Source organism: Nannospalax galili, unplaced genomic scaffold, assembly GCF_000622305.1.
Source record: "Nannospalax galili isolate Female #2095 unplaced genomic scaffold, S.galili_v1.0 scaffold624, whole genome shotgun sequence".
Taxonomy (NCBI): domain Eukaryota; kingdom Metazoa; phylum Chordata; class Mammalia; order Rodentia; family Spalacidae; genus Nannospalax; species Nannospalax galili.
The window spans coordinates 858559-871204 of record NW_008351633.1 but is presented as its reverse complement, the minus strand read 5'-3'; the positions used below and the strand labels follow the sequence as shown (position 1 = coordinate 871204).

Here is a 12646-nt window from a genome sequence, read left to right as displayed (position 1 = left end):
GCCCCCCCCCCCCGCCCCAAATAAGTGCAATAAAAACAAGCAAACAATAACGGCTAGAGGTGCTGCTCAGGGGTAGAGTGCATGATTGCCTGCATTAGCCTTGTGTTAGATCGAAGCACCAGAAACAAAACAAAAACCTTGGCATGTATCCAGTACAAAAATTACACAGAGAAGGTTAAATTCTTAGAAAACAAGGATAACTGACTTTGATGAAAACAAGCAAGTCAAAAGTTTTTGTTTGAGCAACTCTGTCAAAGATTAAGCAGATACTCAGTCATTCATCCTTCAAACAGAATGAGTAACTACTATGTGCCAGGAACTGTTACAGGTACAAGAGCAACATCTGCCGGCAAATAAAGGTTGCTAAGGTTCCAAAGAAAGCATAAGTCATCATTCCAACAATATTGAGAGTCAAGTATGTGCCAGGAATTGTTATAGGCATAGAGACTAGAATCTGTCAATAAAGAAAGACTACTAAATTACCAGAGAAGACATAAAATAAAAATATTAGGCAAATTTGAAAGAAGTGTTGGAAAAAAGCAATTATACTTTAACACTTTAACATTATGAGAAACACGAAGCATAACAATACAGGGGACAAGAGGAAAGAAAACAGGAAAGAAAACTTTAACTTTCTTTGCAATGAATTTTTAAATTTTTCATCCTTTACTAATAAGAAAACACAGTAAGACCAAAGCAAATGGGGTAGAAACTAAACCATGAAAACCACAATCTTAATTTCCTAAGAAAGATTCCTAAATACTGGCTAGACAAATGGAAGAAGATAAATATTAGTAACTCATACATGAAGATATCAAGAAATACATGAAGCATCTGTACCTGATTTGTCCTGTAGTTCGTCTAGTCTCTCTCCTCTTTCAATTACCTTTGTGATATTTTCTTGCATAACATCAATAACTTCATCCACCTGATTCTGAACACTAGTTTAAAGGGAGATAAGAATGATTTATTCTTTTAGGAATGTTCACAGTTTTGAAACATACTAAATAGGGTAAATAGAAAATTCTCAGAGAATTACAGCTTGTCATTAAATTATAAAGCTTAAGTAAGCAATGTTCCATCTGTGGGCCTGCGTATACAAAGACAACAGGATATAAATTAAAGTAAATTTTGGCCTTGATTCTAATAATGTGACTCGGAGGCAAATTAAACATGTTGACAGAATGCTCAGTAACTGCAGAATTTAGTCAGCAGTGTGACTGTTTCATTTTCTTCTCAACAGACTGCTGAAGCACCACGTAAGCCCAAAAACCACAACCTACTGTTGCTATGTATTTCATGCATACAAGGGTTACTGAGGTGTCTGCTGAGGCATGTTAGAGGTTTATGAAAAACATTTCTTTTCCAAAATGGAAGCATAAGGCAAACTTCCTGATACTGAATGGATCTAAGCCTTCATTGCTCATTTGTTTTCTCTTAAATATAATTAGGATTTAAGACAAACTAGAATACCCAGAATATTTGGAAATGCCTACCAAGAAGCAAAAATGAAAAAAAAATCCATTTTCAAATGAAAATGTTTTCCTTATATTAGGTGATAAGAGCCTATTCTAATTCAAATTTCAGATTGTTCAATAAAACTAAACTGAAACAAGATGCAGAGTTAATGATTGGCCTTCGAAGCCAGGTGTGGTGGTACACGCCTTAATCCCAGCACCCAGGCAGAGGCAGACAGACCTCTGTGAGTTCAAGGCCAACATGGTCTACATAGTGAGCTCCAGGCCAGCTGGGACTGCAGGGAGACCCTGTCTCAAGAAGACAAAAAAAATAATAGTAATTGGCCTTCAACTGTCTACTGCTACTCAGGGGTTATGTCCAGAGAATTAAAAACACAGAAATGCTTACCTGAATCTCTAGTCACAGATAAGAGCCTATTTTACTTTATAAGTCTTGACAAAGAAATATTTAAAAGGAGGAATAATGTGAAGTTATGGTTCTTATAACTCGAAAAAATGTTTAAAATGCATTATTAGCAACTGTATATGTATATTTAAGACACTAAGAATATGCATTGTCTTGCGAGCCTGTGCGCAGAGGGGACCATTTATCACCCAGGGATCTTCCTTTTAAAACAAACAGAAATCACAACACACATCTCTTCTTTGACCTCTGCTTCACACTACCCTCCCCACTTCCAAATTAACCTAGACAGTTGGGGATAAAGGATCATGTGAAATTCTGAAAGAGTTCTAGCCTTTACTTGAGCTATTCAAATGTTTGTTTTAAAAACAAAGTCCCATTTAGACCTCAGTGGATTTAGAGGTAGTACTGTCATATTTAAGTAGTCAATTACTCTGTTAGACAGTATTGTCTCCCTCCTGTGTTAAAAGCATTATGCAAACCCACCAATTATCCACAAATAGCCTTCAGGATTCAGCACAGCTTCCCAGGGTTCTGCACTTCCTATACATTATTCTACCGAAAGCTCCAAGACTGAAGCTCAACCAGCATAGACAAAGAAACGGCCACTGAGTCTCCCAGAGATTTCTTACTGCAATTCCTAATGATCTAAGCAGAGGGCTAATGATGCTTCTCCTACCTAAGAGCAATGACATACATATTTGTGCAACTAATCAATTCATTCAAACAATAATGAGAACTATGTGCTACCTTAGGTACTGGGAATACAGGACAAAACAGTAATTAATTCCAACCCCCATGGAACTTATGTCTGTATGTACAATGAAGGCATTTCATTAACCTTAAAAGTTGAAAAAAGTCAGCTCAGTCACGTTTCCACTTAGGGCCTGAGTACAAAGGGGGAGTGCTTACTCACTTACCTACAATGTGCTCAGGGCAGAGCATTTAAAAAGATATGTGCTGAATAGGTGAACACTTTGCGCATAAATTCTGCAAAGCTGGGGCTGGAGAGAAGGCTCAGCAGTTAGGAGGACTGCAGTTCAGTTTCCAGCACCCACACAGTGGCTAACAACCATCTTTAACTCCAGTTCCTGGAGATCCAATGCCCTCTTCTGACCTCTGAGGGCACTGTACAACACAGGTGCACTTACACTCATGCACATTAAAAAAATAAACAAAAAAACAAAAAAGGGAGGCTGGAGAGATGGCTTAGTAGTTAACAGTGTTGGCTGTTCTCATAGAAGACCAGGATTCGAATCCCAGCACCCACATGGCAGCTAACAACCATCAATAACTCCAGTTCCAGGGGATCCAACAGCCTCTCTGTCCTCCACAGGCACTGCATGACATGGGTGCACTTACACACCATGTAGGCATAACACTCATATGCATAAAATAAAAATAATTTTTTAAAAAACAACAAAAAAAATCCTAAAAGCTGAATAAATAGTCATGGTCCCAGAATCACTATAAACCAAAAAATCCATGGATACGGACAGATTAGTTGAAACAAAAATGACAAAATTCTAGATTCCTGTTAAAATTTTTATGAGCATACATTAATTGTACAATGAAAATGGCTTCATTATGACATTTCCATACATGCAGTAGTGTATTTTGATCAAATCCATCCCCCACCACCCTTCTTATCCTCCCTCCCCACCTTTCCCTCTTCCACATTCTTTAACTTTTATGTCCTTTTTACCACCCCATGCCATCTACAAGAGAGAAAATGTGATACTTGTCTCTATGAGACTAGCTTCACTCAATGCAATTTTTTATAAACAACATAATCTGTTCTTCTTTACATCTGAATAGAACTCCATCTGCTAATGGGTACCTAGGCTGATTCCATAACACTACTGCTGTGGTAAAATGGGCACCATGCACATCTCTAGCATAAGCAGCCTTTGATTCTTTAGTTTTTTTTGTTAAAATATTTTTATTTTATGTGTAAGGGTGTACTGCCTGCATTAGTAGGTAGGTGCACCCATGTCATGCAATGCCTGCAGAGGTCAGAAGAGGGCGTCAGATCTCCTGGAACTGGAGTTACAGATGGTTGTTAGCCCACATGTGGGTGCTGACAATCGAACCTGGGTCCTCTGCAAGAGTGGTCAGTGCTCTTAACTGCTGAGCCATCTCTCTAGCCCCTCTTTGGGGTATTTATTGCCGGAAGTGATATAACTAGATCATATGAAAGTTCTACTTTTTTTGGGGGGGTCTTTTTGAGGCAAGGTCTCCCTGTAGCACCAGCTGGCCTACAATTCATTATGTAGACCAGATTGGTTTCGAGCTCACAAAGACCTGCCTGCCTCTGCCTCCCAAGCACTGGGATTAAAGGCATGCTGTGCACCACCACAACTGGTGAAAGTTCTATTTTTAACTTTTTTTTAAAGTTTTTTGTGAGACAAGGTCTCAGGTAGTCCAGGCTTGCCTCAAACTCACTTTGCAGCTGAGGATGAGCCTGAACTCTTTATCCTCTTGTCTCCAACTTTCAAGTGCTGGGGTTGCAGGTAGATGCCAACATACCTAGTATTATTTTTAATTTTTTTGAGGAACCTCCATGTTGCTGTCTGTAGTGGTTGGACTAATGGACACACCTATCAGCAGTATATAAGGGCTTCTTTTCCCCTGCATCCTCACTAACATTTGCTGTTTCTTTTCCTTGACAGTAGCCATTTCTGACTGGGGTGAGGGGGAATCTTAATGTAGTCTTGATTTGCATTTTTCCAATGGCTGAAGATGTTGTACATTCTGTTAATGGTTTTATTGGCTATTTGTACTTCTTCATTAGAAGTGTCTAGTCAGTTTGTCTTTTATTGACTAGATCAGTTGATCTTTTGTTATTTACTTAAATGTTTTATTTAATCTGGATATTAATCCTATGTTGGGTGAATGGCTGGCAAAGGTTCTCTCCCATTCTGTAGTCTTTCTCTTTACCTTGTTCTTCTGCTGCATAGAAGCTTTTTAATTTTATACAATTGTACTATCAATTCTTGCTTTTACCTTGAGCTATGAGAGCCCTATGCAAAGCCATTGCCTACAGATAGACCCTCAAGTGCCCCACTGTTTCCCTGTAGCAGTTTCAGTTTCAGGTCTTTCATGAAGGCCTTTTGACCCATTCTGAGTTGACTTTTTTGCAGGGTGGGAGATGGGAATCTAGTTTGTCTTCCACATGTGGACACCCAGCTTCCCCAGCATCACTTGTTAAAGAGGCTAGCATTTTTCCCAATGTATGTTTCTGACACCTTTATCAAGAATGAGATGTGGTGGCTGAGGCTGGGTGGGACTGTTTCTTTCTGGTCTTCTATTCCATTGGTCTATGTATCTGTGTCAGGGTCAATATTATGGTGTTTCTATCACAGTGGCTCTACCAGTTTGAAATCAGAATTCTCACACTTCTAACACACACTTTGCTCAGGACTGCTTAGGATATTTAGCTTCTCTGTTTCCATATGACTTTAGAATTATCTTTTTCTCTATTTTTGTGAAGAATGTTATTGGAATTCTAATGGGGAATGCACTGGATCTGTAGAATGCCTTTGATAATTCGGCAGTTTAAACAAGTAATCCATGAACATGTAAAGTCTTTTTCTCTTCTGGTGTCTACGACTCAATATGAAGGTCTTTAATATCGTTAGTTAACTATATGGCTAGGATTTTTCGGAGGGGAGGTTGAGGCTATTGTGAATAAGATTGTTTCCTGATTTGGCATTGGTATATACGAAAGCTAATGACTTGCAAAAAATTAATTAATTAATTTTTCCTACATGCATATATATGTATGTGGATGTGTGCAAGACACTGTGCACATGTGGATGTCAGAAGACAATTTGCTGGGGTCTGTTCTCTCCTTCCGCCACATGGGTTCTAGGGATAGAACTCAGGTTTTGTGGTAAGTGTCTTTACCTACTGAATCATCTTGTCAGTGCAAACTAGGAATTTCTGTATGTTGATTTTGTATCTTGCTACTTTGCTCAAAAGATCTAAGAGTCTTCTGGTAGAGTTTTTCAGGTTTTGTATACAGGATCATACCACACAATCATTTCAATAGAAGCAGACATTGACAACATTCAGCATCCATTCCTGATAAAATCCCTGAAGAAACTAGGACTAGAAGGATCATAACAGAGCTATATAGATGAGCTGTTACTAGCTTATCCTAAGTGTAGGGGCATGATCCCAAGAACATGGTGCACATGTCATGTAATAAATCTCTGCTCTACTAGGAAACAACACTTAAATTCACTTAGGAAGTGATAAACAATTACTTTTTCGCCATTAGATTACAATCTACTGGCCCAACACTGTACTATGTAACTTTTATTTGATGATGGAAAACCATGATTGTATATTTCAAGATGTTTCTATACCCCAAATACAACTTTTGTATAAGAAAAAGAAAATTATTATTGGGCTAGAGAGATGGCTCAGTGGTTAAAAGCACTAACTGTTCTTACAGAGGACCCGGGTTTGATTCCTAGCACTCACATGGTGGTTAACAACCATGTGTAGCTCCAGTTCCAGGGGATCTGATGCCTTCTTCTGACCTCCACAAGCACTGCATGACACAAGTGCACTTACACACATGCAGGCAATACACTCATACACATAAAATAAAAATAATAAAATATTTTTTAAAAAAAGAAAAAGAAAATTATCTTACTTGCTTTAATATTAAGGATAATTTTTAATAAAGGAAATGGTAACACACTTCCCCATGACCTTTCAGGTTTTCATAGTAACTATAGTCCTGACTTCTGTTTGTACTTTAAATTGGTCTTATTCCAATTATTATACTGGAAATTCATAGATACCATGTAGCCTAGATGAATTCAGCTTGGACCAGAGACGACATCAAGATCCTGAGATTAAGTCTCAAGGGATAAAGAATGAATTGGGCAGAGTAAAGGAGAGAATGGATAGTGGGAGAAATCTAGGAAAGGAAGACATATGTAAGAGGAAGGAACTGAGTGACTAACCAAATGTGAGCCAAGAAACTGGGGACACCAAAGGGTGGAGAAGTAGATCTGTAATCTAAGCAACTGGGGGGTAGTAGAAATATATGAATATTAATTGGAATAGGAAATTAAGAACTGAAAGGAAAAATAGCTTTTGGAAGAGGTGTGGAGATTTCTGCCATGGCCTCAGAGTCTTACGGAAGAAGAAAGCCTGTGAGGCATTTTTTATATATTTTTTAAATGAACTCCCCTTAGAGTCTGACAACCTGTGTCCTTGTAATGTCTTTATTCTAATTACCAACAGGGAAGCTGCATGGTGTTCTGTAGAGCTCTTGAGTTTTATATTCAGACAGGCTTTGCAATTCAACTTATCATATAGTATTTATGTAAGTTACTTGCAAAAGCTTTTTCATCTATTTTCTCACTTTTAAAATGAAGATGATAATTTGTCTCACTTGCGAGAATTAAATGTAACAGTTTATAACAGTTTTTCGAATATTTCATAGTGCATAATGCTTAACATGTACTCGATAATGTCAGTGTTCTTCCATTAAGAAAAAACTCGTATTCTGCAAAACACACACATTTCATTCCTTATATAAAAACATTAATTTTCAGTTAACATCTCCATCTTGTGGCCTTTTAGGGTACTGTTAACAAAGGAAGTTTTTGTTTTAGTAAATTACTATTTATTTGCTTTGTATGTATGTGTGTACATATGTGTGTGTACATGTACCAAAGTGTACATTCCAACCAACTTGTGGAAGTCAGCCCTCTCCTTCTACTATGTGGGTATTGGGAATGAACTCCAGTCCTCAGGCTCAGTGGCAGGTACCTTTTCCCACTAAGTCATCTCACTGACCCTGACAAAAGACCTTTTATAGTCATGTTGTGCATGGTGGCACATGCCTTTAATCCCAACACTTTGAGGCAGAAGCAGGTGGATCTCTGTGAGTTTTAGGCTAGCCTGGTCTACATAGCAAGTTCCAGGCCAGTTGGGGCTATATGGAGACCCTGTCTCAAAAAGAAAAAAAAAAACTTTCTCTTTAAAATATAATTTTTAAGATTTATTTTTAATTTAGCTGCCATGTGGGTGCATGGGTGCTGGGAACTGAAGCTGGGTCCTCTGCAAGAGCTGCCAGAGCACTTAACTGTTGAGCCATTGAAGCTCAAATTATGTTCTTCTTTTGCAACTACGTGTGTGTGTGTGTGTGTGTGTGTGTGTGTGTGTGTGTGTGTGTGTGTAAAATGCTGTCATATTATGGAAAATTCTTGGATGCTTTAAAAAATTGAAGCTCCTTGGACTAAAGTGATAGGAGTTTCCTCATTGTTCTAGTTTGTTTCCCCATTGCTATGACAAAACATTCTGACCAATACCAACTTGGGGAGGAAAAGGTTTACTTGGCTTATATCTCCTGTGTCACAGTTCATCAGGGAGCCTAAGGTAGGAACTCAGGGCAGAAACCTGGAGGCAAGAGCTCAAGCACAGGCGCCATGGAAGACTGCTGCTTACTGGCTTGCTCCCCTGACCCCTGCTCAACCTGCTTTCTTATACAACATAGGCCTACCTGCCCAGGGGTGGCACCACCCAATGGGCTAGGCCCTCCCACATCACTCAATAATCAAGAAGATGCCCCACAGACATGGTCACAGGCCAGTCCAAAGGAGGAAATTCATCAATTGAGACTTCTTCTATCTAGGTGTGTCAAGTTGACAACTAAAGCTATCCAGCACACTCATCCATGACAAAGAATATCTAAAATTTATCTAAGCACATGGGTGCTATTATTTAATGTAAAAGCAAAGAAACATTCTGACAGTCGTAAATTTTAGCCAGACCTAGTGGCTTAGTAATCCAAGCAGAGAGCTGAAGTAGGAGGAACTCAAATTCAAGATCTATCTGGTTAACTTAGCAAAAGTTAGGTCAAAATAAATTTAAAAAAGGTTGGGATACAGCTTAATGGTAGAGCTCTTACCTAGCAAGCATCAAGCCCTGGGTTCAATCCCTAGGACTACAAAAATAAATGATACAATGAGATAAAATAATAAATTTTATATAAGCAAATAAATATTTAACCTTTCCCTAAAAATATCTCCTAAAAGTGATGTGGATATTTTTATATTAGTCTGTAATGAAGTTTAATAATTAATAATCAAATTCCAATAATATAACGATGTTGTTGGGCCATGTAGCCAAGAAACACTATTGAAATATTATAAATTAAGTGTTGATAACACATCTTAAAGAGAATTTCTAGTTTGGATACTAGCGTCAGGGAATTTTTCCTTAAGTATATAGCACAGCAAGCTGTACCTTATCATTTTGCGCACACTGGTGAGCCACATCATAGTAGATTAGCATTCACAAGGCTGGGCCATCAATCTTTAATTTGCTTATTTGATGACTGACTGCTAATTAAATCTGGCCATCCTTCAGCTCTAGAGTAAGAACCATTACACTTACTTAACTCATTATTATGAAAAAATTCTGTGATTGTCAAAGTTAGTGTAGTAGTTTACATATGTATGTATACATGGCGTGTGTGTATATGATTGATTTACGATATTCAAAAAACCCACTAGGCCATATTCTGTAGTAGGTTCACTCTGTAGAAGCATTATGAAACAGGAAACAAAGTATACTGGCAGAATAAAATCCAGGTGTATCATCAGCAGATTCCTCCAGTGACACCTTAGGTAAGAGAACAAACCCATGTGGATGGACACATAGTCACTCTGGCTCAGAAGAGGTGAATGGCTCAGCAATTATATTCTGGCACTGTTACAGATATCCTTATATGCACAGATATCCTTATATGCACAGATATGGAATGCCTGGTGATTGAGAGAAGCTTGTGAGGCTATCTCTACTCAGCTCTGTCTACCTGGTACTGATGAGGCATGAAGCTTCTGTAGGCTTTATTTGTACATTATAAAAACTACTTAATTGCAGCCTAGCAATAGCCGCTTTGTAACAGGGTATTCTATGGCTGGTATTGAAGTTGCTGGTCCCTCTGGTACAATGGTACTAGAGCTACTGCCTTTGGCTACTTTTCCTTTTTCCATATAAGTAATATTGTCACAATCTAAAAGAGCTTGTATTACAATGGCGAGGATTACAGGTATATGCCACCATACCCATCCAACAAACATTTTCTATAAAAGACAAGAGAGCAGATGTTTCTGCTTTTGTAGCTATAAGATCTCTCTACCCCAGGTTTCTGTCACAACTACTCAGCATTGGTATTACAGCTCAAAAACAGCTACAGATAATATGAAAGCAAATGGACATAGTCTGTGTCCCAATAAAAAACCATGCTTATAGAATAGACTATGGTCAGATTTGACTCACAGGCTGTAGTTTGACAACCACTGGTCCACACAGAAGTAAGACAATCATTTAAACAAATGAGAATTCAAGAACTTACTGCTTAATTTTATCATTTCTAGGTCCAAATCTTGGTCCAGACGGTCCCCTTCTGAAAATAAAATACCCAGAATATGTTAGTGATGACAGCATCACACAAATATGAAAACAAGAAACACACATCCATATGTGCAATCAAGCTGGATTCTAAATAATGGATCATCATTAATCATAAGGAACCACATTTTACTGGTATTGATAGAACTGAATGATAAATAATCATGTCTATACATCACTGGTATTTTGTTGGCTATAATCTAATTCTTATGAATGCTAAAACCTTTCTGAGGAATTATGAATTATATAATCTTCAGTGATACCTTTTTACTACTCATTAAATTCTGAAAAACCATACCACATTAACTAAGGTGTGAGCATCTATAAATACCTTCATGATTGATTCTTGAACTAAAGGATGTGATTCACTTTGAATTTAGGCTATGATGAAATGCTGACTGAGAGAAAATTTTATTCAAAACATTAAAACTTTGAAGTATGCAGGCTGGAGAGATGGCTCTGCAGTTAAGAGCACTGGCTACTCTCAGAGGACCTGGGTTTGGTTCCTAGCACCCACATGGTAGCTAACAACTGTCTATAACTCCAGCTCCAGGTGATCTGACCCCTTCTTCTGGTCACCTCAGGTGCTGCATGCAGTGGTGCACTTATATACATGTAGGTAAAACATTCATACACAGAAAATAAAAATAAATATAAATGTTAAAAAATTTGAAGTATGTTTTTTGGTTATCTATCTCAAAAATACCAACAAGGCAAAAGGAAAATGGAGGCGTGCAAGAAAGGGTTAACTTGAGTTCTTAATATTATCTCATTATAGTCAAGTCACCTTCATCATCCATTTCAATATTCTAAAAATGGAGACTTTTACATATTTTAATTAACATTTTTCTGAAGATAGAGAATAAGATATAAAGGACAAAATTCAAAAGAAACTAGGTTCTTAATTTTTAGACATATGGCATTTTCTAAAGGTAGAAAAAGAATATGCAGTTGATAAGAAAACATTGTTGGAGGGGGAAAAGTCACATTGTTCATTAAAACAATGTAATTTATAAGTATGAAAATGTCACCTTGCCTTAAGTTCTGTAAGCTTTTATCCTTAGACTTTAGAGGTCCAACTAAGTATTTGAATACTGGATCAGTATTCTATTCCAAAATGACAAGTTAAACACTGAATTTTATAAAGAAAATGAATATTCTGACTCAGAGAATCTATAAATGAATCAACTGACAAGCACGGAAAAGCAGTCATTACATGAGGAAACCACAAAATGAGATACATAGTTGAAAATTATTAGGTTAAAATCATCCCAACCGTAGGCTAAGAAAAAGGAGATAGCTATGGTTGTTTCAACAAGCAAGTAGCATGAGGCTTTCAAGTACTAAAAGAAAAAGAACTAAAGCAGGTTCTTTGAAAATTAAAAACTGATAAACATCCAGTCAGACTGTTTGAGAGAGAGGGAAACCACACAAATTACTAAATAAGAACAAACTGGGGGAATTACTATAGTTCAATGTACAAAGTTTATGCATATTTTAAAGGAAGCTCAGTGAAGGGTAAACAGCATCTCTGAACTATCTCTGCAATTCTTCTGTAAGGACATAATTATTTTAAATCAAAAGTTAGGGGCTATAGAGATGGCTCAGAAGTTAAGAGTAGTAGTGCTGTTGCAGTGGACAGGAGTTGAGTTCCCAGCACCCAAGTCAGCTCAGGACCACCTGTAACTCTGGCTCCAGGAGATCCAATATCTCTGGCCTCTGTGGGGACCTGCATTCATACACACATCCCTCTGCCAATACACGTAATTAAAAAGGAAAAAATAAATATAAATTTTAAAAAATCAAAAATAAAAGATCTCCCACAAAAAAATTCTAGAGCCAAATACAGTTAATAATGAATTTTACCAAATACTCAATGAAAAAAAAAAATTCCAAGTCTGTAAAAACTCTTCTGGAAAACTGAAGATAGAACATTTCCCAATTATTTATACAAGGTCAGCAATACTCTAGGATGAAAACCAAACACAGTCATAAAAAGGAAAAGGTATAACTACCAGCTAACAGTTACTTTCCTTGAACACAGATATAAAAATTCTTCATAAAGTTCATAACAAACTGATTCTAACAATGACTTAGGATAATACATGACAACCAAACAGGGCTTATCCCAGGAATGTAAGGTTGGTTTAAAATCTTAAAATCAGTCAATGTAAGTTATCACATTACCAGGCCCCCTCACCTCAAAAAGATACATGTTATCATTTCAATAGATGCAAAAAAACTCTGACAAAATAAAACATTAATTAATGATTTAATAAAGATCTTTGCAAACTTAGAAGGGACCTTCCTCAATCTGGTG

At 37.3% G+C, this 12646-nt stretch overlaps 1 protein-coding gene across 6 annotated transcripts in view; it reads right to left on the bottom strand.

Moving 5' to 3' along the window:
• Vamp4 (vesicle associated membrane protein 4) overlaps positions 1-12646 on the bottom strand; it is a 35853-nt gene that overhangs the window by 12444 nt on the left and 10763 nt on the right. For all 6 annotated transcript variants that reach the window (XR_003846302.1, XR_003846303.1, XR_003846304.1 and 3 more), the window contains exons 4-5: positions 10271-10321; positions 841-941 (exon numbers count right to left, since the gene is read on the bottom strand). Coding sequence is in view for 3 of the 6 variants with exons in the window: in XM_008848504.2 (XP_008846726.1) it covers positions 841-941; positions 10271-10321 (152 nt within the window). In the remaining 3 variants the exon portion in view is untranslated. The remainder of the gene's footprint in view (positions 1-840; positions 942-10270; positions 10322-12646) is intronic.